The sequence below is a fragment of the Urtica dioica genome, chromosome 8, assembly GCF_054948205.1.
Source record: "Urtica dioica subsp. dioica isolate 48M chromosome 8, U.dioica_male_clone48M_v1_H2, whole genome shotgun sequence".
Taxonomy (NCBI): domain Eukaryota; kingdom Viridiplantae; phylum Streptophyta; class Magnoliopsida; order Rosales; family Urticaceae; genus Urtica; species Urtica dioica.
This window is the reverse complement of record NC_142763.1, coordinates 29,272,984-29,298,931: the sequence shown is the minus strand read 5'-3', so window position 1 is coordinate 29,298,931 and position 25,948 is coordinate 29,272,984. Positions and strand designations below refer to the sequence as shown.

General features: G+C 36.6%; 4 protein-coding genes and 1 long non-coding RNA gene across 5 annotated transcripts in view; 3 read left to right on the top strand and 2 right to left on the bottom strand.

Moving 5' to 3' along the window:
• Positions 1 to 302: 302 nt before the first annotated feature.
• LOC149389000 (uncharacterized protein At5g01610-like) lies at positions 303 to 1,084 on the top strand. The gene has a single exon (XM_089624286.1). The coding sequence runs from the start codon at positions 325 to 327 to the stop codon at positions 820 to 822; it is 498 nt and encodes a 165-aa protein (XP_089480412.1). The 5' UTR covers positions 303 to 324; the 3' UTR covers positions 823 to 1,084.
• A 5,093-nt stretch (positions 1,085 to 6,177) lies between these two features.
• Positions 6,178 to 6,973, top strand: LOC149388999 (uncharacterized protein At5g01610-like). Its single transcript, XM_089623546.1, has one exon. It carries the CDS (start codon positions 6,242 to 6,244, stop codon positions 6,779 to 6,781), a length of 540 nt encoding a protein of 179 aa, XP_089479672.1. The 5' UTR covers positions 6,178 to 6,241; the 3' UTR covers positions 6,782 to 6,973.
• A 3,311-nt stretch (positions 6,974 to 10,284) lies between these two features.
• SAG21 (senescence-associated gene 21) lies at positions 10,285 to 11,119 on the bottom strand. The gene is made up of 2 exons (XM_089623534.1): positions 10,873 to 11,119; positions 10,285 to 10,749 (listed from the first exon to the last, which is right to left on the bottom strand). Exons 1-2 carry the CDS (start codon positions 10,932 to 10,934, stop codon positions 10,533 to 10,535), a joined length of 279 nt encoding a protein of 92 aa, XP_089479660.1. The 5' UTR covers positions 10,935 to 11,119; the 3' UTR covers positions 10,285 to 10,532.
• Positions 11,120 to 16,215: 5,096 nt separating this feature from the next.
• The window catches only part of LOC149388987 (uncharacterized), a 77,118-nt gene continuing 67,385 nt past the window's right edge, over positions 16,216 to 25,948 (top strand). Inside the window, exons 1-3 of the long non-coding RNA XR_016300850.1 lie at positions 16,216 to 16,548; positions 17,282 to 17,381; positions 17,764 to 17,859. This is a non-coding gene — a long non-coding RNA (uncharacterized LOC149388987). The remainder of the gene's footprint in view (positions 16,549 to 17,281; positions 17,382 to 17,763; positions 17,860 to 25,948) is intronic.
• On the bottom strand, positions 21,600 to 25,757 carry LOC149388997 (uncharacterized). The gene is made up of 3 exons (XM_089624660.1): positions 24,497 to 25,757; positions 23,312 to 23,680; positions 21,600 to 22,990 (listed from the first exon to the last, which is right to left on the bottom strand). The coding sequence occupies exons 1-3, from the start codon at positions 25,740 to 25,742 to the stop codon at positions 21,600 to 21,602; spliced, it is 3,006 nt and encodes a 1,001-aa protein (XP_089480786.1). The 5' UTR covers positions 25,743 to 25,757.

Genomic DNA, 25,948 nt, shown 5'->3' with positions numbered 1-25,948 from the left:
AAAGTGACATCATTGTCATAATTATTACAACTCACAATGCTAATATGTAAAAAAAAAAAACTGACATGAAATTGCCAGAATAATAAAGCAAGTTTGATTGCTTGCATTGCATAGGAGTTGGTCTAATATACTTTTTCTAATTATTTTATTTATAATTAATTTTATCTAATTATTATCTGGATGTGATCTATAATTTACCCAACGGTCAAACCTCCAACAACGGTTCAACAAACAAGGATAAAAAAAACACCAGACAAGTAAAGAACAATAATAAAAGTAGATCCTCGTCTCTCAAGCTCAACCCTACGCCTCGCTCTGTCTCCAATGGCGTTTCTTCACGTATTACATCTCACCTTTCTAATAATAACAATAATTATTATCTCCTCCACGACCTCCTCAACCCTATCGCCAATTTCCAAGTCCCTAAACGACACGTCGTCTTCTCCAACAGCCTACGAGGTCCTCGAGGGGTACGGATTCCCGGCGGGCATTCTACCCAAAGGCGCGTTGGGCTACGAGCTCGACAACTCCACCGGCCGATTCGCCGCCCACTTGAACGGCTCGTGCAGTTTCGGCATCGAAGGCTACGAGCTCAACTACAAGTCCACCATCACCGGCAAGATCGCAGACCACAAGCTCTCGGGCCTCTCGGGGATCCAAGTCAAAGTGCTGTTCTTTTGGATTTCCATCGCCACCGTGGAGCGCGCCGGCGAAGAGCTCCACTTCTCCGTCGGAGTCGCCTCCGCCGACTTCGCCGCCGGAAACTTCGAAGAGAGCCCCACTTGCGGCTGTGGGTTTGACTGCACTGTTTCTTCTTGCTAAGAAGGCGAAGCTTAAAGGTTTAGTTTACTACTCTTGATTATGTGTTTGGGGCTTTGGGGTTGTGGTAAAGTCAATAAGCTAGTTTGATTGTTAATTGATGACGTGTCAAGAATGTTGATGCAAGCATCAAATTTTGGAAAGAGAGATTGTTATTTTCTTTGACAAATTTGGTAAGTATGGCGTGAGTAATACTAGGTTTACAAGTCAACCACGACAAAAATTAGATTTCTATGTAAATCTTTTATATTTAAGACAAAGGTACACGCATAAAGAATTAAATGACATTTTTGCCTCATCTACTTTGTTATTTTTTCAAGTTAGTCATCAAACTCTAAAAAAGATTTTTTTTTTTCATGTTTGAATTTTTTTTATACTGTTTTAGTCCTTCCGTTAATGTTTTTAAAATTCCGTCAGTTAAATAGACATGTTTTTCTCACGTGAAAATATAATGAGGAGTAATATAATAATTTTGCAATCAACAACATAATTTAATTAACCACAAAAAATAAATTAAAAAAAAAAGAAAAAAATAATTTAAACTAAAATAATTTCCCTTTTGTTATCTAAACAATCTCTCTCTCTCTCTCTCTCTCTCTCTCTCTCTCTCATTTGTAGAGAGAGAAACAATGGCATACGGTCTTTGTTCATAGTCATCGCGCTATCTGTCATCTTTCGTCATAGGCGCTACTGGTGTTGGCGTTGGTTCTAACCTACCTGCTAATTCACCCGTTATCGGTCTCTCCCCTATCAATCTATATTAAGAGGTGTTTTTAGGGTTATTCTCATCTTCTCCATCATTTGTTGGATATGTGTGAAAACCTCTTTATGGGATCAAAAATCGCATCTGAGATTCGAGAGACGCGACTGAAAAGAGTTGAATCTAAAGAAGAAAGATGACCAAATCGATTATTTCCAATTACTCTTTGCATCTCATAATCTTCCTTTCCCTTTCACGTCTCCCACGATTTTTCTAATCCAATCCATAAGCCTCACAACTCTCCATCGCGACCAAAACAAAACCCTAGTTGCGGCCGAATAGAGCGCCATCGGAGCCCCGACAATATAGGTATATCATGGTGATTGTTTGGCTTGTTTTACTGGTCCGTCGATGTCCATTCAAATCATGAGGCTGAAATACAAAACTTAATTTAGTATGTTCATCACTTAACTCACTTATAGCCGAATATTGTAAGTATTGGAGTTATTAGGTCTATATGGTCGATTCAGTGCCGATGAGGCCTTTTTATAAGTTATGAAGAATATTTGGTTTAACCACGTTTATCTTTAAAATAGTATTGTGGCGGATGCTTTAAGCAAGTTAGGTAATTATTTAGATTTTTTTATTGATTATTAAGTTTTTAAACATTCCTTTAAATATTATAAGTATAATTGTAAAATATAGAAAATGGTATATATATCACAAGAGTCTTTTGTAATCTACCTCTCATGCTTTTTTTTATTTTAGTAATAAAGTTGTAACCATCATTTTTCTCCGCTACATATGAAGGCTCTTAATAAAATTTATGTGGTACTGTCCACGTTCATTAAAAAAAAAAACTTAATGTTACATTTATTTGAACTAGTATGTTCCAGTAATGCTAGCCAATCCACAGCTATACAACTATCCTTCTTAATTCAATGATTTTTTTTTTGGTTCAAGGTAATGTCTACGTCTCATGACATCCTTGCCCCCGTTTCTGCAATTCAAATCACCTTCTTCCTCATGATGTGTTTAGGGGATTAGAATAGAATTTGGAAATCCTTATGGGTTGTTTCCGAAGATATGGAAGTGGATATTTTTATGCCAGCAATATATATATATATATATATATATATATATATATATATATATATATATATATATATATTTCAAATAAGTGCCCACAAAGTCACGTGATAACCTCGTTTTTTCATTTAACATGAATGACTAATTACACGAAAAAAATGATATTTTGCTGGTAAAAATATTATAGATTAAATTTGTTGAGTTTTTGGCTAAATATTAGAACTGAAGAAGCCCCACATTAAAAAGGAAGAACAAACTATTTGATTATGAGTAATGAAACTAAAGTATAAAGATAAATGAAAATATATAGTAAATAATATATTTAGATATATCACTTTAGTAATTATATATAATAGCACCACACAACCTATCTTATGATTCTTTGTAATATAATATTTCTATAAGTTTTTATCAATTTTTTATTCAATATCCTTAACATTAAATTATGACATGGAAAATGTTATACTACTATTTTTTATATGGACAAAACAACACCCAAAATACCAAAAACGACCCTAAGAAGATACAAGTGCAAACGGACTCAAAATCTCTACACAACGGGCTCAAAATCAAGCCCGCTCAGCAGGCCTAAACCAAGACCGCCACGCGGGCCTACTTCAAGCCTGCTCTGTGGGCTTAAATCAAGACCGCCCGTGGGCTCACTTCAATATCGCTCCACGGGACTAAATCAAGCCCACTCCGCAGCTCGATTCAAGACCGCTCCGCGGACCTAAATCAAGCCCACTCCGTGGGCTCGCTTCAAGACGGATCCGCGGGATCAAAATCCGCCCTGCCAAGAGAATTTCGAGCCGCCGGGCCGATTCTAGCCTCATAACAGCTTTAAAACATGTGGGTTCCACACTCAAACTTGTCCTAAAGGTCAAGACACCTATAAATGCCCCTTCAAATCAATGGGTAAAAAAATACATTTGAAAAAGGCCAAAAGCTACCAAATTGATTTCTCACTCACATTCTCTCCTACTTTCCTCCATTCATACCATATCACACAAAAAATAGAGAAATATTTCTCCTCTAGAATTGGAGAAGAAATAATTACTCTATAAAAAATAATTTCTCTCACAAACCGAAGCTAATTAAGTCAAATTATATTCACTCTGTAAAAGTGTCCAAGAGCTTGAGAAACTGATTCTCATGTTCTTCACTTAATAAGAGAAATATACTGATTCTCATGCTCTTCACTTAATAAGAGAAATATCCCGACAACATCTAGGATGGAGACAAGGAGAGGACATATCAAGTTAGGGAATCCTCTTGAGAATAGTGACTTTCGGATTCGCCTCAAGCATTCACTATTCTCTCGAGACCCACAGAAGACCACCGCCCTCATCACAATTCGAAGGATCCTCCTGAGATAGTGACTTTCGAGTTCGCCCTAAGTCTTCAGTATACTCTCGAGACCAACGGAAACGTGACAATTAACTAAAATCGAGACACGTTGCAAGCTCGCACCACGACACGTGGCTTGTGAATGTTATCCTAAAAAAATGGCCTAACATAAAATATTGTAGACTTCTATTTTTCAAATTTGTCATTATATGGTTAGATTTTTAAATTTGTCTTGGACAATTAATGGAGTAGGATCCGGATGAAATGGAAAATACTGATTTTCCTCACTAAAGTCTTTTCCTATAACCTTAAGCTTATTTATTTTTTTCAGAAAGAAAACCATATAATTGTCCATTAAGAAAAGAAAAATCATACATAATACGAAGAATAAGCGTGAAAGAAACATATAAACACACAAAAATCATATAAAAGCATTAAATTAAGATGTGCAGATGCTTCATTTTATACAGATGTAAAACATCAACTTAAACTTCTAATTCATTCATAAATCAATTGTTAATCAAACAAAGATAACAAAAAACAGATTGACTAATTACTTTTAAATTAGCCGTTTTTTTGTCCGGTTGTACACTACATGTAAACTAATTTATGGCACTACTTTTAAGCACGAACCATGATCTGAATATGGATAGATGTGTGTGCCTCAACTTTTAAATATTTTAATATAATTTTTATTATTACAATTATAACCTTGTAATAATATTGCTATTCCTACTCCCACCACTTGGATATAACGTTAATTTCCAGATCCCGATAACGAACGTACGAAAACGTAAAAAAAAATACCAAGAAAATCGAGGTTTAGTCCGCCCCCGTATCGATAGAAAATCCCGCAATGCAAAAAACTGACCCGATCTAGTTAAATTCTTCATGAAAACCGCGAGAAAATCAGGGTTTACCTTAATTATAATAAAATATAAATATAATAAATAAAAGCAGCTTATGGTTTTGTATTATCAATAGAAAATCAAATAATTTATTCTATAATAATACGAAATACTATATGAAATCATAATCATTTAAACTTTATATTTTAATAATAAGTATATATAATAAAACTTATTTAATATGGAAAATTTATTAGTTTCTTTTTCGTAAAATCCGTCATAAACCCTTGCAGTAAGGAATATACCCATAAAGTCTTAGTCTTGACACGATAACCCTAATTACCATTGCAGTAAGAGGTTAACTTATATCAAATTCCTAGATCTACTTTCTCTCCCTTTTTTTTCTCTCTACAAAGAAACTTAGAGTTCTTTTGGTTCTCAACCACCATTCTCCCTCTAGGGAGTGAGACATCATTTTCTTGTGTTCTCTGACCTAGGGGGAGATGGGAATTTTGGTCATCTTCTCTAGACCATCATTTTCGGAGCATTTCAAGCTATTCTCACCGGATTCTGCCTCCCCATCCCTTCGGAATCTGCATCCCCCATCCTGATAGTCCTCGGATTCGGTCTCACCTTTGCCGCCTCTATCACCGACCTTCCCAGACGACGTCGTTACCACATCCTTCCACTCTGTCTCCCCCGGCTCTGTGGCCCGTTCCGCCGCGACTTCGTGCATTACTTGTGTTTGTTGTTTCTTGTGGTGTGGTTTTTAGAGAAGATGTTGGCTTGGTTTACCTTTTGTATTTAGGTTGTTTAAGGTTTGGTGTTTTGTCTACTATGATGGTTTTTGTGTTCCAAATATGACTTAGTCATCTATTGGGATCTTAGTTCAAGTTTTGTGTTAGTCTTTTGATGGTGCAAACACTCGAACGTTGGTGATCCTCGAACACTTTGGTACGGTCACTAACTTTTGAGAGTTTTTTGAAAGAGTCCCATGAATAGCTCGAATTTTAGTGTGGTTTATATCCCGGTCGTCGAAAGTTCTCACACAACATACTTTCATCCGATTCTAGAATTGAATCATCAAAGTATTGAGGTCTTCTTTTATCTTGTTAAAAGATTAAGATGTTTGTACTTTTGAGCTTTATACTTATTATCTATTGGAAGTATTTTGCAACTTTTATAATAATAAAAAAAATTAATAGGGGTAAAAAATTAAATCTAGTATTTGTGACATTAAAATGTTATTCTTGAAATTAATTTTGAAAAAATACGTTTACACGTAATTTCTTAATAAAATAAATAATCATTGAAGTGAACAAACCAGCCACGTCGTTTTCCAAATATATATAAATAAAAAGTAATAAACCGCATGATAAACAAGTTTTTAGTTCCAGGCAAAGCCCAAAAAATTATTAACTCGCAATAAAAAAAAAAAATGACTTTTCTCGCGGCGATTTTGTCCTTCACTCTCCTGATCCTATCGCCCCTCGCCACGTCATCACCAATTGCAAACTCCACCTCCTCCGTCTCCGCCGCCGACGACGGTCCGACGGCGTACGATCTCCTCAAGCAGTACGACTTCCCGATCGGAATCCTCCCAATGGGCGTGAAGAGCTACACGCTCGACGAAGTCACCGGCGATTTCAGCGCCACGTGGGACGGCCAGTGCAGCTTCTCTCTGGAGGACTCGTACCAGCTCCGGTACCGGAGCAAAATCACCGGCCAGATCTCGAAAGGCAGGCTCGCTCGACTCTCCGGCATCAGCGTGAAGGTCCTCTTCCTCTGGCTGAACATCGGCGAGGTCGTACGGCACGGCGACGATATGGAGTTCTCCGTGGGATTCGCCTCCGCTTCGTTCCCGATCAATAATTTTTTCGAATGTCCTCAGTGCGGGTGTGGATTGGACTGCGTTAATGGAGGAGAGATTAGGAAGCTCAAACTCAAGGTCAATTCGATTTTGAATCCTTCTGTTTAGGTTTTTTTTTTTTTTTTTTTTGTTTATCACAGGGCTTCGTTTGAATACAATTTTACCGAATGTTAGGCGATCTGTTTCTCTGGTTATACGGTGATTGAATTGTTCGAATTCTTTTTTTTTTTGTTTCAGTTGTTAGATTCAGGTCATAAATTTGAAAACTATCTCTGTTTCAGATCAGAGGCGTTATACAAATTTGTCATTGTTACAGACCACTTTAATATTATTGGACGAAAGAAAACAAACAAAATTATGCCTAAAAGTTGAGTTTTTCTCTTTTGTTCTGGTTTTTGTTATTTTGTTTAAAATGTCAATTTGATGGTGTTTATCATAAACTTTACTCGTAAGTCTTTCAAGCTTGAGAGTTTTGGGGTCCAGTTTTGTTCCGTAAGGTTCATTAGCACTTTGGACGGCAATGGAATGAAGGAATTACTAGAGACTGCCCTGTAAAGTGTACAAAATAATCAGTTTAGCACAAAAATCTCAGGAAATTAAATGTTTTTTTTTTTTTGTCAAGTTTCTTTATGGTCTGAATGTGAAATTTGTCAATCTGAAAACATTTTATAAAAACAAGGGTCATCTAGTACATCTATACGCTTAACTATGAAATTCCGATGGGTTTTTGTCTTATTTGGATTGCAGAATTTGAAAGAGAACCAAAATTTAAGAGAAAATTTGGTAGAAAATGAATAATTAAAGTGGACCAGATTATCCTTTTATCCTTTTCACTATTCCGTACAATTTCGCCAACTTTTGTACCTTAATTTCTAGCTTCCATTAATTTTTGTTCTTCAAGCTTTTTAAGAATGAGATCGGAAAGCCCAAATTTGAGGTCCAAACATAATGAAGAGATTGGAGATCGCCCAAATTTGCGTCCTTTCTCGTTCACTTAGTTTGTACTTTGTACCAAGCATATGTGTATATGCTGACGATAGACCCAACATGTTAAAACTTAAAACCCAAGTGCATGTGTATTTGCTAATAAATCATCTGTAAAAAAAATATCAGCTTCCATCTTTATGCTCCAGTATTTGTGATATGAAATGCTCTAACCGTGGTATTGTATTCTTGTAAACACTAAAAACTATTTCTTAATGCAACTCTCGTCTCTGCTATACTAGGACGCAACACAAAAAATTCATGCCGATCAAATATCCCAAGTGGGTATCATCCACTTACAATAAATATATTAAGGCTTATTCGCGCTAGTGACGCTTGAATTCAAATTTATCTAGTAGTTGCACTTTAGTCGTTGAAATTTTATTTTTTACATTCATTTCCTGAACTTATAAATCATGCCGAGGGATATGGCCGAGAACCTTGGCAGAAGGAGAGACTTGCAGCCGATTCTTGTCATGGCCAAGGGCTTGTCTTAAGGTTTATTCAACTTGCCTTTATCTAGCTCAAGGTTTAACAGATCTGTCTCGAGGAATGGACTTTGGAATTAGACTCGAGGAATTGTCTCGGAGACTCGATTAGATGACTCGACCCGAGGACTTGTCTTGAGCTCATGTCACTTTTGAGGATTTGACTCATATTCGGGTCTTTATTGTTTTTTTTTTTTAAGTAAAAGTGTCGTTTTTCGACGACGAAAAAATGACGCTATAACATCGATCAATCAAAATATCGTCCGAAATAGTCCATACAAGTTATAAATTGGATCAATTTGGTGCTTTGCTTTAATTTCGGTTGTCTAGTAATTGGTATTTTGAAAATTATAGGATATAGAGACACGAGTGTATAAGCCGTGGAAGTTGTGTTTGGGATGAGTTTTAAACAAATTGGTCATCATTACTAATTTGTGTATTTATATATACTTGCTTTGCCAATTCCATTTCGTTTGTTAACAAATATGACAATTTGCGAACAAAATTAATTAAGTTAGGTCAGCCTCCAATTGGTGAATTATTCTCACATAACTACAACCAAATGCATGCATTAAAAAATATGTCCTCATCAATTTTATATTGGCCCTTTGTTTGATTGCCTCTTCAAGCACCAACTTGTGCTTGTCACTACAGCGACAGCTGCGAAAATTAATAATTAAGTGGTCGACTGAGCAATTCACCGCATATGTTACGCAGAGACAAAAACAATGTCGCAAGCTAAAAAAAAAAAAAAAAAAAATCTTGTTTATATAACTCAATCTTGAGCCTATCCAACGATAGATATATTATAAATAATTTAGAGTTGATTCCTTGTTAGATTAGCTTATCCTTCACGTCAGTCACAGCCACGAAATATACATATTTAATAATACTGGTGAGCAATAATTGCAGTGTCCTAAACAACCAAATGCTCAGCCCGCTAACATCAAGGAATATGTATTGTATTCATTCGGTTTATTCTCCAAATTAAACTTTTAATTATTCTAATGTATGAGGTAATATAAATTGATTGGTTTGTAGAGAATACCAGTACAAATTATATGGTTCTCGCAATACTAAATATATGGGTTCTCCAACTCCAACCATTCCCGAGTGGGAAGATTTTTGGAAAGATTAGTAGAGGAAAATAACACGCACATAATTTAAGATGGGTAATGTCTACTCGAGGTTATTCTTATAAAAAAAAAAAAAGACAGAAATTTTGATGATTAAATAAATAAATATTTTTTCATTTAAAATGCGTATCAACTGATTTTTCTTTATTAACCACAATTAATTTAAAATATGAGATATAAATTTTCACCGGTATTAAAATAATTGTGCTGTTAAGGATTTCGTATTGATACCAAATTTATATAAAGAAAAAAAAAAGATGCTCTAAACTACGAGTTATGCACTTGTAAAGATTCGATATGAGAAAAAAAAAAACATAGACATTAATTAATTGATGAGAAAAAATAGACATTAATTAATTTATTAAAACCATATTTATTAATGGGAGAGTTAGGAAGGTAATTTTGTTATTTTTTTTAGTATTTGAATAATTAAGCTATAATTTTAATTAAATGTATTTTTTGACCATTTCATTTAGTTTTAACTTTATTAATTTTAGTATAAGCCGATGTGACTGTACTAGTGTATATATTGTGAAAAATGGCTTATTACTGTATTATATTTTTTCTTTGAAAAATGATACTATCGGTGCATATTACGTTACTAACTGTTATTGGATGTAGAGATGGCAGAAAAGCACCAACTTCTAGGTAGTTGCCGAACCTGGAAACATATATTTTTAGTCGTTTTTCTTTGCCAGGAAATAATAAAAACGATATTTTCTTACGTTTTTTTGTTTCGTTCACGTACCACATAAAACCACTGGCACACGCGTCGACTATATATGGTAAAGCCACAAACAACAAAAACAAAAATATCAATAATAAAATAAAATAACTCTACCAATAACAGCTCTTAAATACACATAATTGTTGAGGTCATTTATACTTGTAAATTGTGGTAATTATTAATCGTTAATAACTTAAAAGCAAAAAATTACAATCTTTCATCTTTATTGTTACCGTTATAGCAAATCTTTTCTTATTATTCAGGGAAACAAATATGTAACACGTATAATAAAACCATATATTAAATTAAAATTTTTAACATATCCCTAAAAAACCGAGAAAGGGAGATACAGGAGTTCAGTTTCTTTCACCATCAAAACCTCGTAAGCGAGAAGAAGCCATGAAATCAATCAAAGCCTTTAATGGCCTATCACTCTAGTTTCTCCCTCTCGTCAATAATTAAGAAAAAAATAACAATTTCTTTTCTCTTTTTTTTTTTAGGTTAAAATGAAAAACTAATGAGAATTAGTTCTTCTTCAAGAGCATGGCGCGAAGCTCCGCCGGGTCAATCTCATCGGCGGCGCCCTCGGGGCGGTAATATCCGGTGACCGGGTCCGGGATCCACGCCTCTTTCTCGCTGGAAACCTTATTCTCTGTCAGATTCTTCGAGACGCTTCTAGAAGCCGCCACCGAAGCTCCTCTCGCCACGCTGGCAGTCGCCGCCGCCGTAGAGTTTCCTCGTCTGCACCACAACAAATCAAATACACGTTGAGAAAAACAGGAAAAAAAACGAACAAATAATTTGTATTTATCTTCAGATCTATTTGGAAAAACAAATACGAAGAAGCTAGAATAAAATAAATACCTAGCGATCGCGTTGGAGACGATGGAGGAGATGATCTTAGCGCTTGAGAAAGAGCGAGCCATTGAAGTGATCGGTAGAGTTATTTGCCTTGGTATATATATCGCTACTGTAGAAATTTATGCGTAATCTCTCAGTCTCTCTCTACAGCGGCGAATGATGAACAACCAAGGAATCTCTGGCTCTCTCTCTCTCTTTCTCTGTTTTTTTTTTAGCTGTGTTCGCGAAGATGGTTTTGAGAAAGAGGCGACGAGGGGTTTATATAGGCTGGAGAATATTAGGGATTCTTTCGAACCGACGTCGTTTTATAAAAGTAGGAGTTGGAATCCGCGTGGGTCTCGATCGCTGACACCTGTTGGACCTTCTTAAGAGGCGTTTCCTTCTGCTTTCCTACTATGCTGAGCGAATGACTAAACTGCCCTTTCTTTAATAATCATTCATCAGTTAAATAAATCGCGATTTTGAATCATTCTTCTCGTACGACTTTAATAGAATGTTTGATTTTTTCTAAATCAGATGTTCGCGATATTTTAATCATTGACAAATCAATTTAATAATATCCCTTTAAAAAAAATATATCCTTTTATGTTTCGCCGTAGAAATTCAAAATGTTTTGGCGATTCCCATATTCTGGCGAAAGGAAACAATTAGAAAATATCAAATAAGTCAAATTTTCATGGAGAAAAAATATCGTCTTTACAAAACTCTGTTACTTTTTATAACTTTAATTGATTTTTTTTTGTTAATGGTTAATCAACTTATCATTGAAAATTTATTTTGTTTGTCGCTTAAATAAAAATAATTTTTATTGATTAATCATGTAAAAGTATCACGAAATTTCATCACAAGATCAATTCAAAATAAGAGGAATAATCCGTGATATTTATAAACTTTGTTTGTTTTAATTCTTTTTTCAATGTGAAATTTCTAACATACCCATTCGCGGTGACGACTCTTTGCGTTCGATCTTGAGCCAAACTCTCAACGATTTTTTTAGTTCTTATACATTATGAAAATATCATGCAGTTTAATCTCAAAATAAATTTCCAATGAAAGAAATAAGTAATTCAAAATCTTTACAAAATTTGAGAGTTTCATTCTCTATTCAATGTGGGATTCAGAGTAAAAATAATATTGCTAAATTTAATAATGACGTAATTAAATAATAAAAAAATAGTATACAAATAAGCATAGTAACCAATAACTTCAGTAAATTAGTCAAAGTTTCTAGTTTATAAAAAAATACCTAAAGTTTGACAATGACTATACATTTTTCGACACTATATACAAAGTGCCTACATTTGTACATAAGTTTATTAACAAAATTACATTTATAAGATAAATATAATTGCAAGTAGTTTTTACGTTTTAATTATTCTTTACACGTATTAATTAATTTTGGATATTTTATTAATATTACTTTGGATGAAATTAAAAGTAATTTGAAATAACTAACTTATGTTTAATAAGGGGAGAAAAATTGTTAACTAAAATAAACTACAAGACTACATTAGTAATTTAACAAATAACTGAAAATATATTTCCACTTGTTGTTGATTCGCATATGATAAAAATGATCGATTTTTTTCTTTCTAATTTTTCATTTGAAGATCTTCACTTTCATAATTTTTGATGCTTGAGTTTCATAGTTAGACTAGTAAAACATTTTTTCCTAGGTCTGTAAATTGATATGGATGAAATTTGAAGAAAATGTGGGTAAATTTATGAGGAGATTGCGAAAAAATAAGAGAAATGAGAGAAATATGGTGAAACCTAAAGGAAATTGTAATGGTTTGTTTTTTTTTTTTTTAATTTTATTTGGACTTGTAAAGCAATATACTGAATTTTGCAATGTGCAATGTTTATAGTTCTGTAGAGTTCAATAAAGTGTCTAAGAGTTAATACTGTTAATTATCGTAAGACTCACACCCCATTTATCGGGTGTGACAGATGTTCTCCAAAATAATATAAAAATTTAAATGTTGCTTTTCGAGTATTATAATTGTTCTACATATTTATCATTAAAATAAGCTTGTTTAACTTTGAAAAAAAAATCAACGAATTACCTCATATTAATTGAATATTTATGACTAAACAAAATAAATTTCTAAAACCAATTTATTCGTCTTTACATGCAATATATATTATTTGTATGGTCAGACATATAAATAACCATACATACAACTGTATGTCCTATATATATACCAAGGTTTAAGGCGAAAACGAGAAAAAAAAATTAAGACTTTAAAACAAAATTAATGATATGTTAAAAAATAGCATAATAATTAATTATAATATTGCAACTCCTCGATTAAAAAAAAAAATTGTCTATAATCAAAATATGCATAAAAAGGTCTTTATTTTTGTCCAAAATATGGGCTTGAACTTCACGCTAGTTAGAGAAAGGAGAACTAATAAAATTATTTTAAAAATAGTCCAAACTAATAAGATTTATTGAAGTCATAAATTTATCACTTTGTTTTCGATTCATTTTGAGATAAAATAAAATGTTACTTCTTGTTAATATTCCTCTCCAATTACTTGCAAATACACTGAGAGCTTTTGATACATTAAAGAGAACGTATATCACTGAAATTAAAAAAAGAACAAAAAACAAAAAACAAAAAAAAAAAACAAAACTTCGCAATGAGTGTGAAGTGTGAACGTGATCTGACGGCTATTTGGAAAGAGTTTCCTTTTTCTTCATCGTCATGAGCGCCGTAAAAGACTTTGCCAAGTTCGAGAGAAAGAAGGAAAAGGCCAGCGCGTGAGCGCGTAGCTTCTGATGTGTTGACTTCTGATAACACGATATCGGAGCCGTCCACGTGTAGCAACATGGGGCGTGAGATGAGGCGGCGGAGGTTTTCCATGTTGCTTCTATCTACCCATTAATTTGAGTATTTGACCCGCTGCCAATTAGGACGTACGAAAAGTCCAGGTAAGTCCAAGATAACGGTCAAAAGGTACAACCATGTATCTCAAAGACTCACTCAATATCCACGTTGTTTCATTACTCTCTTTCTTGTTATTAAGACATATAAAGCGTGACATATTCACTTTGACGTCACAAAGTTCAAGCTCTTTAATTTGTGTAGTGTGAGTGTGTGACTCTCGTTTCATAAAACATGACTCGACGGATCTAAATATTGGATTATTGCTCTTGATCCTGAAAAAGTAATGAGTTAGTTGAGATTGCCATTTTTTTCCTTCATGTCTGGCTGAGAACTTCACCACGCTATCTACTCCATCTAATGCATAAGGGGACATTGAATGTTAACGACGATTTTTTAATCCCTTTTTCTTAACCGTTAAGAGAGGTAATTTAGTTAGATTAACCGAAATAATATAATTAGAAAAATTGAGTTCGACAGTCCTGAAGTGTGGAACATATATAATATATTGTTTAAGCTGGTGATATAAACTTGGATATTATAGAAGAAAATATTAAATAGTTAAATGAATACTATCAATTGAAATTACAATTTAATTATGAGATTTGCTAATAAGTAGCTTTTTTTATAGGGGAAGTTTAAAATAATAGTCGAATTATTCATTTATTTGGGAAAATAGCCTATATTAATTAAAGTTCCCAAAAAACCCTTCATGATTCAACTCTCGTCAGATCTAGATCTAGAGTAGATTGAAAGAATCGCCAATATACCAACCCTAGCCCAAATTAATCAGGAGCGTTCATTCCTCTTTGCTCTTCTTGCTCGATCGAATCAGCATTGTGTTTCTCGCTGGAGAACAACAATGATCATCGCCACCAAGAGACCAGAGGAGGAAGAAGAAGCCTCGATGGTTCTGGAGATCAGCCTAATCTCATCTCAACTCCGGATCGGAGTCGATGGAGACGACGGCGAGAATTCGACGTGGAACGACCTCGGCGGCCTGAGGATCGTCGATTTCCAGTCCGATTCGGACAAGGACGAGCACCAGCCCGACGAGAGGATGATCACTATGGCGACGTTTTCAGATTCTACAATTTAATTATGAGATTTGCTAATAAGTAGCTTTTTTTTATAGGGGAAGTTTGAAATAATAGTCGAATTATTCATTTATTTGGGGAAATAGCCTATATTAATTAAAGTTCCAAAAAAACCTTCATGATTCATCTCTCGTCAGATCTAGATCTAGAGTAGATTGAAAGAATCGCCAATATACCAACCCCAGCCCAATCCAATCAGGAGCGTTCCTTCCTCTTTGCTCTTCTTGCTCGATCGAATCAGCACTGTGTCTCTCGCCGGAGAACAGCAATGATCATCGCCACCAAGAGACCAGAGGAGGAAGAAGAAGCCTCGATGGTTCAAGAGATCAGCCTAATCTCATCTCAACTCCGGATCGGAGTCGATGGAGACGACGGCGAGAATTCGACGTGGAACGACCTCAGCGGCATGAGGATCGCCGATTTCTAGTCCGAATCGGACAAGGACGAGCACCAGTCCGACGAGAGGATGATCACTGTGGCGACGATTTCAGATTCTATGGTTTTTCGTTCAACAGTTAATCCGATTAACTGTCATAGTCAAGCTGATTAACTATGATGAACCTCTTTCGAAAATGATTTCGAACATCGGCAAGTCTCGCAGTTGCGCCGATCCGACCATTCGAAGATCGCAACTCCAGTTCTCCATATTAACTGTGATAGTTAATCGGATTAACTGTGAAGGTTAATCGGATTAACTGTTGCGATCTTCCTCCTGAAAGGATCTCGAACAGCGACATTTGAGCTTTCTCTCCTCGGATTCTTCGAGCCATTCACATACGACGAACTTATTTCTGTGAGACCCGACTTTTGTACACGTCAGCTTCTGTAAAAATTTCCTCTTATCAATAAATAAAGGAAATTTTCTTCTCTCTCCGTGTTGAATGAATTATAAGAATTCACAATAAGGAAATGGTGAGTTTTGATAATCCGAATATAAGGAAAGAGATTTTTGAAAGCACTTGAATGTTGGAATAAATTTAAGTGCTTGAGAACGAAGGAAATAATATTAAGGAATTTCTCGAATGAATGAGGAAACAATCGAGAATGGAAAATTAAGAATATTAAGGTCGATAATATTTTAGAATATTTTCACGTATTTAAGGATGGTGAAAGTGAAAATATATTTTAACGACCTTAAACTAATTCCAACGTGAAAGGAGTTCGAAAGGAAATTAGTGGATTAATTTCCTCGTTATATTTTTCCATCTCTCGAAAAGAGAATAAAATTAAAAGGATCCAGGTACAACGAGGTGGAGGATGAAATTGAGAAGAAACTTTGAGGAGGGGCAGTTTTGACAATATACAAGCCCAATAATGAGGTGACACCCGTCCCACACGTGGGCCTTTTGAGTTTTCCCATGTGGCATTCTAATCACCTACTTCTCTTCATTCAGTCTTCTTCTTCCTTCTTCTCCACGCACGCGACCTGCAAAACAAACGAACAAAGAAAAAAAAAATCTCTCGGTCATCTCCTTCAAGCTCACCGAGACTCATCATCACCACCGTCTCTCGCCCTTTCCCTTTCTCTCTCTCTCTCTCTCGCCTTCGCGCGTCACGTGGTGCCGAGCCATCGCGCGCGCCTCGACCGAGCGAAGCGACGCCGCCGCGAGCTCGCCGTGACCACCGCCTGAGGAAGAGACGCCGGGAACGAGAGTTACAGCGACGAGGACTCCGGATTCGCAAGAATTTCGGTAAGAAAAGATAAACCCGAATTGATTTTTGAGATTTAGGGTTTTTGAAATTGAAAATTTGGGGGTTTTCGATTTCAATGAGGATTTTCGTGAAATTGATTGGTTTCATACATTAATTGGACTCGATTGTTGATGTATATGACCTGAATTTGAAGTTTTGAATTCGGATTTCTGGGTTTGTTGATTTTGGCCGAATTTTTGAAAAGGAAAACTGTTTGTTTGAGTAGCCTCTGTAAATCGACGTGGACAGAACGGTACGATCTGAGTTCTTATTTTTGGATATTTTTCATGGATAGTAGACTGTATGAGCTTTCTAAGATGATCAAGAACATGTAAATCCATTGAGTATTGAATGAGTTATGAATTTTCAAAGATTGTGTTTCGCAGCAGTAATTACAGGATTTCCAGAACTGTAACCGGAAATTACGGGCTGTTTTTGAGATAGCTATTCTTGTCGTATGTATGCTTGTAATATCTCGTTAGAAAGCTACATGAGTCTACGTTCATTTGCCGCTAGAATCAATCGATTTCAAGTTTTGTAGCTCGAGTTATGATGGCTTAAGCGCTAGTGGGTCGGGCTGTCGGGAAATTCTTGTGATTTGTTTGTGTTTTGCCGAGCGTTTGATTCTGTGTGTTCAGCCGGGGCTGGTTAAGTGTTTGCTTGGTTTGGAGTTGATTATGAGTTTGAAAGTGTGAAATTGACTCGTTATCGGATTCAATGACTTGGTTACAGATCTAGACGGACGAACGGAAACCGGACGAGGCGGAGGCGACGAGGCCGGTTTTGAAGATTCTAAGAAAAAGAGTTATCGAAATTAAAGCTCGATTAACTCGTGAGTCTTTTAATCGCGTCTCGCGTTTAAATACTCTTGGATTTGATTAATGTGATGTATTTCGCGTATTTAAATAAATAATTTATGTTTATTTATTTAATAACGTTTAAGAGTTTGATTTGATTCGCTTTGGAATTCTCGGTTACTTTTTATTCGGATCAATTTATTTGAGACTCATAAACATGTTATTGGATTTTATTTCGTATTATTCTCGATACGAAAATACGCGAGTCTTGAATAAGTTTGACTTCCGAAAAACCGGAGAATAATGAATTAAATTCTCGAATTCCGAACCGACTCGAATCTAATCCCGACAACGAACCTTATCTTTTCAAGTAGTTTCAAATCCAGTAACTAACGAAGTTTCAACTTCGGATTCTAGTTCTCTCGACGCTCCAAGACGTGCTAAAGGTCTCGGGAAGCGTGTAAAGCAAAGTGTCCTCCGGAATTCATCGAGTTCTCCGACGAACTATTCCGGGTAAGTGGGATTTAAGTTTGAGGCGCCAAAAAGGGGAATGGTGCCTAGTAGAATAATTGTTTATGTTTATTCGTTTAATCCTAAAACAAAGAGAAACCCTCAGTTAGACAAGATGACCGAATAAGGCTTCGGCCACTAACTAATAAGATAATAAAATGATAGGGTTAAACGGTTAGCGGGTTAAGAACCTTGAAGCCTTTAAAACTATGTTGAGCTTCTGTAATAGGTTTTACCCCTTCGTCCTGATGAGAGGACAACAGGAGGAGGAAAGACGGTGTCCTTCGGATTCAATCCCGAGAGGAACTGTTCTAGGAGAAGGTCCAGCCTCACAGCTGTCGACAACTCCTTCTAAAATACTTAAAGAGCCATACAGTGAAATTAATAATGTTAATGACGGGCTTTATCCCGATAAGATCTCCTCCTGTAATAAGATAGACAGGTAGGCTGTAGACAGCTCCTGTAAAACATAACGAACTCTTGTCGGCAATGTAGCGAGTGGCATTCCCGAAGGTCCTTTAATGGGAAGTCGATGGGTGGCTTCAGGTAAGTCGATGGGTGGCTTACCTGTCCTGAAGGAAATATGAACCTTGGATCGACCAGGGATTGGTGAGGGTTTGATTCCCTCTACCAAACGCGCGCTAAGGCCCTCCTACATGTGCTAGTGGATCCCAGACGTTAAAACTTCGGCCTTCTGAGGGCTAGGCTCAAGTTCTCAGAATGGTTTACTCATCTCTCATGAACGGCTGCGGACTGAAGTGTTGATTGGCCAGTCCACTGATGTAAGGCGCCGGTATGAGCGAGATGGATGAGTTTCTAGGAAGACGGTTGTTAGCCGGATTCCTATATGATTATGTGTTTGATTGTTTTAGAACGGGGTTCTAAAACTGAATATGTCTATGTTGATTGAATGATATTTTTGTTATCCTGATTGTATGATGGAACTTCTTTATTCTTCTGAATCTATCACCTGCTGTCATCTGCATTTTATCATCTGCAACCATGCATCTCATGTAGTGCTAGGTTAGATATCCTGCTTGCTGAGTCGGTGTGACTCACCCCTTAAATCCCTCTCCTTGTAGATAAAGGAAAAGCTCAGGCGAAGCAGGAGTGCTAGTCAAGGTAGATCTCATGACGACCTGTGGCATAGGAAATGTCTTTTTGGGAAATGGGTATCAGGTTTTTGAAAACCGAGCTTGTATGCTCGTGAAAGTTTTATATAGCTTTTGGAATAACTTTTATTATATAATAACGTTTAGATAATCGGCCCGAAACTCTTTTTACGTTTTGAAACTCGGTTAGCACGATTATGGGCATGTGCTTATGGATAGCAAACTAGGGTAGTCCGCATTTTTGTAACCCTTTTAAAAGCGAAAAATTTTACCGGTTTTTAGCGGACTAGCTCTAGAAACCTTTGTTATTCCTTATATGTAAATTAAATTTATTTCCGCTGTCGTTCAATAAACGTTTTGTAAATGACGTTTGAAAATGATTTATGTTCATTTCGTTTGAAAATATAAATGGTTATGAAAATGTTACGAGAAAGGTCGCGTTCCGAGGGCGACAGGTGTCCTGCGGGTCGTGACAATTTCCATTGTGTTTGAGGAAGAGCTTGTCACGGGAGTCCGTACCGACCCATCTGAAATCGGGGGCCGCCAAGGCTCCGACGGAACAACAGCGACATTGATCGGTGCTTTGCGTTGACAACGACCTCAATCCCCTGCAACGGTGCTTCCTCTGATCGTCAGCGAGAGAGATGAAAAGATATTTAGAGTTTCTCTGCAAAAAGGCTAGTTGTGTTTATGATTTTTTGATTTGTTGTTTCAAGGGGTATTATCGGAATATGATATTGTTTGTTAATGAATTGTGCTAATTACTCAATTTTACTCATAGTTGGGCTATAATTTTAAAAGATGGGTCTTATTTGGGCTAGATAGCCAGACTGCCCTTTAATTATTTAAATATTAAATATATTACTAGGTTAACTCATGCATAGTTTCTCATAATCTTAATTTGAGCTTTTTTTATTTTATTTTAAATTTTAGATGATTAGGCTATTATTTTTACGCAAAGGATCTAAATAGATTATATGCCCAACTAAAAAAAAACATATTAAATTTAATTAGATTAATTTAGTGATTTAAATTTTAGCTCACTTCGTTTAATCAAAACCAATAGTAATATTATATCTTAGGCAACTTTGACTAATATATTAAAATTATTATTTTGACCATTTATCATTTAGCCTAAGTTATGAAAAAGATATTACTTCCTATATACTCACTATAGTGTCAATATTTGAATATTTATACATTTCATCGATTTTTTTAATGATTTTCATCGAAATTACTGAGAATAAACGAAAATTTAAACTTTAGCAAAACTATACAAAATTAAGACTGGTTTCATTGAAATCGATCAATTTCTATATAAGAAATGACCCACTTTTATCTAAATTTTAAGAAATTTTCCCTAAAAACGTTTTTTTTTTTTAAATAAAAAAAAGTTAGAAAAACTTATGAAATTATGTTTAAAGAGCAAAACTTACCCACTAGCTTGTACACTACTACAAGAATAATAGTGTAATAGTCAAACTTATAATTTTTATAATCTATTTTTGGGTATTCTGGATGCTTTTCAATTAGCTAGCCTTTTTATATTATTAATTATTCTTCTTACTAATACTACTACCCACTGTTTTAAATTCTATGGAAACCGGACGGGAACCAGTCCGGTTCCTGTTTTTTTAGAACTCCGGCATCGGAATGAACAAAATCGGAAGTTTCCGGAGATTCCGAGGAATCCGGACCGGGAACCAGGCCGGAACCCGGTTCACACTTCCCGGTCCGGTTCAGGTTTTTAATTTTTTTTATTTTTATATAACAAAACCGTGTTATAAAAGACGGAAACCAGTGAATTTTCGACAAAAACGTCGAGACGAGCCCTAAAAAATTCCGCCGCGACCCAGACCAATTCACACGTCATTCCGCGACTTTCCGAGGTTCCCGTCAGCTTCCCGTCGCCCCGAAGGCATATTTTCACTCCGTCCTGCCGAAAAGCACTGGTATTGGATTAGATCCCGACGTGGTTTTATTTTTTGATGATTTTGAGTTTTTTTTTTAATTTCTTGTTAATTCTTGAAGATTAAGTATAAATGGGTAGTTGTAATTTGTAAACATGAATCTAGTTTTGATTTTGAGTTTGTGTTCATGTTTTCTATTTGTTTTTATTAATCCGAATTATTTTGTAATTTTTTTGTTAGTTTGTGAAGATTATGGTTAAAATCATGTATGTTAAACTTGATTATTGTTTTATTCCGAATTTCTTATGAACTGTTTTCAATTTCCTTTTACGTCCGGGAATATGTTAAAGTTTGTGTTCATGTTTTCTAATTTTTTTTTATTAATCCGAATTAATTTTTGAATTTATTGTTAGTTTGTGATGATTATGGTTAAAATCATATAACCATTATTGGTTTATTATGAATTTCTTATGAATTATTTTCAATTTTCATTTAGATCCGGGAATATATTTGAAGAAGTTGAACATAGATTTTCTTCTTATTATTCTCAAATGATCGATGGCAATAGTTTCATAGATATAGTCGATCAAACCATATCTTGTTACAACTTATTCCTCCAAAATAGGAGTTAACAAAAAAAAAAAAAACAGGAACAAACTCTAACCAATGAGGAAATAATCAATATACGCCTAATATTAATAACTAACTTCTACACTCCCCCTCAAGCTGGGTTGTACAAATCATACATTCCCAGCTTGTAACTCAACTCTTCAAAAATCACTCTTGGAAGTGCTTTAGTGAAAATGTCTGCCGTCTGTGAGCGAGTTGGTGTGTACACCATCTGAATTACCGAGCTCTCAATCTTTTCAGCAATAAAATGTCGATCTATCTCTACGTGCTTGGTCCTGTCATGATGAATCGGATTCTTTGCAATACTGATCGTAGCTTGATTATCACATAACATTTTTATCGATTCTGGACTTCCTGCGCCCAGGTCAGTAAGGACTCTCTGAATCCACATTCCCTCGCAGATACCTTGTGACAAGGATCTGAATTCAGCCTCAGCACTACTCCTGGAAACCACCGTCTGTTTCTTACTCCTCCAAGTAACTAAATTGCCCCAAACAAAGGAGCAATATCCTGATGTTGATCTTCTATTTGAGATGTCTCCAGCCCAGTCCGCATCCGTATAAATCTCTACTTCTCGGTTGTTACTTCTCTTGAACAAGAGTCCATTCCCAGGCTTCATCTTCAAGTATCTCAGTATTCGCATCACAGCATCCATGTGTTCTTCAGTGGGGTTATTCATGTGTTGACTAACAACACTCACTGAAAAACCAATGTCCGGTCTAGTGTGTGCAAGATAGATGAGACGACCGACCAGACGTTGATATCTTCCCTTGTCCACCAGTGCGCTATCAGTAGTTGTGCCAATTTTATTATAGGAGTCCATTGGCGTCTCCGCAGGCTTACATCCAGTCATCCCAGTTTCCTGTAGCAGATCCATCACGTATTTTCTTTGAGAAATTACAATTCCCTTCTTTGATCGCGCGACTTCCATGCTTAAGAAATATCTGAGGGGCCCCAAATCTTTGATCTCAAACTCCTTTGCGAGATGTCTCTTCAAGTCTGCTAGCCCGTCTTTGTCATTCCCTGTGAGGATCATATCATCAACGTAGTCTATCAGGATAGCAACTTCCTTATTAGCGTTGAACTTTACGAACATTGTGTGGTCTGATTGACACTGTTTGTAGCCGAGTTGCACAATAAACTTGTTGAACCTTCCAAACCACGCGCGAGGAGATTGCTTTAGTCCGTAGAGGGCTTTTTGTAATCTGCACACCTTGTTAGAGTTCTGAGTTGTTGTGAAGCCCGGTGGATTTTCCATGTATACTTCTTCCTCAAGGATGCCGTTTAAGAAAGCATTTTTCACGTCTAACTGATTCAATTCCCAGTCACAGTTTACAGCAAGTGAAAGAAGAATTCTCACTGTATTGAGTTTTGCGACCGGGGCGAATGTCTCTTGATAGTCAATTCCGTATGACTGTGTGTATCCCTTCGCCACTAGCCTGGCCTTTAGTCTCTCTATGCTCCCATCTGCTTTGTGCTTGACTGTAAACACCCATCTGCAACCCACTACCTACTTCTCCGGTGGTAGTTCCATAACCCTCCAGGTTTGATTTTTCTCCAGTGCCAGAATTTCTTCATTCACAGCCTTAGCCCATCCAGGGTGTTTTAGAGCTTCAAAGACATTAGTTGGAACCTGTGTGTTGTCGAGCATGGTGATGAACGCTTGATACGTCTGTGAAAGTCTGGTGTATGCTAGGTGCTTGGACCAGGGGTGACTCGTGCATGACCTAGTTCCTTTTCTTTGAGCAATCAGAAGATTCACATCAGCAGAAATAATACTCTCATGATTCATGTTATTCATACCTGTGTTTTCTTTAGAGGAACCTGAAATCGAGTCGGATGATTGAGCATGTGTTGGAGATGTTGGTGCTTCATATCCGTCTAATGGGTGATCAAGGGTTGCGGGTTGGACAATTTCTGGTTCACTGGGAATAGGTGCTGATTGGGCAATGATTTCTGGTTCACTGGGAATAGGTGGTAGGTGAGTTGTGGGAGCCAATTCAGAGTCGGTGGAGATGGTATTTTGCCACAGTTGAGATTCTTGTCTTGTCTCCCCCTGAATCTCAGAGTGGTAAAATGGCTGAGATTCAAAGAAAGTTACATCCATCGAGTTATAGAATCTTTTGGTGACTGGAGAGTAACATTTATACCCTTTTTGGTTGGGTGAGTATCCTAGAAAAACGCATTTAATGGATTGAGGATCCAATTTGCTTCTGAATTGTTTTGGGATATGCACAAAGGTGGTACAACCAAAGAATTTTAGTGGGATATGAGAGGATATGAAGGTGCTGTGAGGGTATTTCTGTACTAGGACTTGATGTGGGCTCTGAAATTTGAGGGTCCTAGATGGCATTCTATTAATTAGGTAGGCAGAGGTAAGAATTGCATCTCCCCAGAAATGTTTTGGTAGGTTTGAGGAAAACATTAGTGATCTAGCTACCTCTAAAAGGTGTCTGTTTTTCCTTTCAGCCACTCCATTCTGTTGTGGGGTGTGGGCACATGAGCTAATATGGATAATTCCTTGATCACGGAGATATGATCCTAAGGTAGACTTAAAATACTCTAAGGCATTGTCTGTTTTTAGTATTTGGACTTTGCTTTGGAATTGTGTTTGGATCATTGAATTGAACTGTCTAAAGATGTATTCCACTTCTGATTTGTCTTTCATGAGAAATAGCCATGTTAGTCTCGTGTGGTCATCAATGAAGGAGACAAACCACCTAGAACCGGATATGTTTTTAATCCTAGATGGTCCCCATACATTACTATGAATCAAGGTGAATGGTTTGGATGGTTTGTATTTTATCTGAGTATATGAACTGCGTGTGTGTTTGACAAACTGGCATATTTCACAACTGAAAGAATTGGGATTTTTATTCATAAATAGAGATGGGAACATCTTTTGGAGATACATAAAATTCAGATGACCTAACCTAAAATGCCAAAGCATGATATCATCATTTTTATTGGAATTTGAAGACAGAATACTTGAAACCAAACATTGTGGGGTCTGCTGATGATCTTGATTGAGGATATAAAGTCCCGAACATTCCCTAGCACTGCCAATCATCCTCTTCGAATTCAAATCCCGTAAAACACATGAGTTTGGTAAGAGTTTAACTTCACAGTGTAGATCACGAGTTATTTTGCTGACTGAGATGAGATTGCACTCAAGAGTAGGAACATGTAAAACACGGAGAGTGATATCTCTGGTGAGAGTTATTGAACCTGTTCCCTTGACCTTTGACAGAGATCCATCAGCCACTTTGACGAAAGAGTTGTTGTTGTTTGGCTTGTAGGTACTGAACTGGGTTCTATCTCCTGTCATGTGGTCAGTTGCCCCCGAATCAATAAGCCATGAACCTGATGTGGATGTTCCTACAGTACAGGCTGTGGCTGGAGTTGTAGTCTGGCCTTGTTGATTGAAGAGCTGTTGTAGCATCTCTATCTGCTCTTTAGTGAAAGGAGCAGAATTTTCTTTGAGGACACCAGTGGCATTAGCTTGGTCTTCTGAGTTTCGTGGCTTCCAATCAGCTGGCTTTCCATGGATCTTCCAGCACGTTTCTCTGAGGTGGCCTGTTTTTCTGCAATGGTCACACCATGGCCTCCCTTTGCGCTGCTTGTTGTCGTGGTGTTGCTGATTGCCGCGAGCTGCTAGTGCGGAGCTTTCTTCAGCTGCTTCGACTTGTGGTCCCATCATGACTCTCCTCCTGCTTTCTTCGTGTCTCACAGCTGAGAATGCTTCCCTTGTGCTTGGAAACGGCTTCACTCCCATCAGCCTCCCTCTCACATCGTCCAAATCTTTGTTGAGGCCCAACAAAAACTTGAAGGTACGTCTTTGCTCTGTGATCCCTTTGAAGATGGTTGCGTCTTCTTTGCAATTCCATGAGAACACTTCAAACATATCGAGTTGTTGCCAATATCGGGAAAGAGAATTAAAGTATTGATTTACCGATAAATCTCCCTGCCTGAGATCATGCAATTTGGCCTCTATTTGGAAAAGTTCAGAAGTATTTTCTGAGCTGGAGTAGGACTCCTTCGCAGCGTCCCAGATCTCCTTTGCCGTGCCGCACAGGAGGAAATTTTCACCAATATCATTGTTCATGGAATTAATTAGCCATGACATCACCAGATGATTTTCGATCTTCCATGTGCGGAATTTGGGATCGGTCTTGGCTGGAGCAGTAATTTCACCAGTGAGATATTCTTCTTTTCCCTTTCCGCCAATGAACATTAGGACGGATTGAGACCATTGAAGGAAATTGTTTCCGTTGAGGCGGTGACCGGTGATCGTCGTGTGAAGACCATCGTGTCCCGGAGAATTCGGAACAGAAGATTCAGTGGTAGTAGATGAAGAGATTTCACTGGCTGATGTTTGATAGGATGTGCCGTATTTGGTCATGGTGAGTTTTTTTTTTTTTTTTATTTTTTATTGAAGAA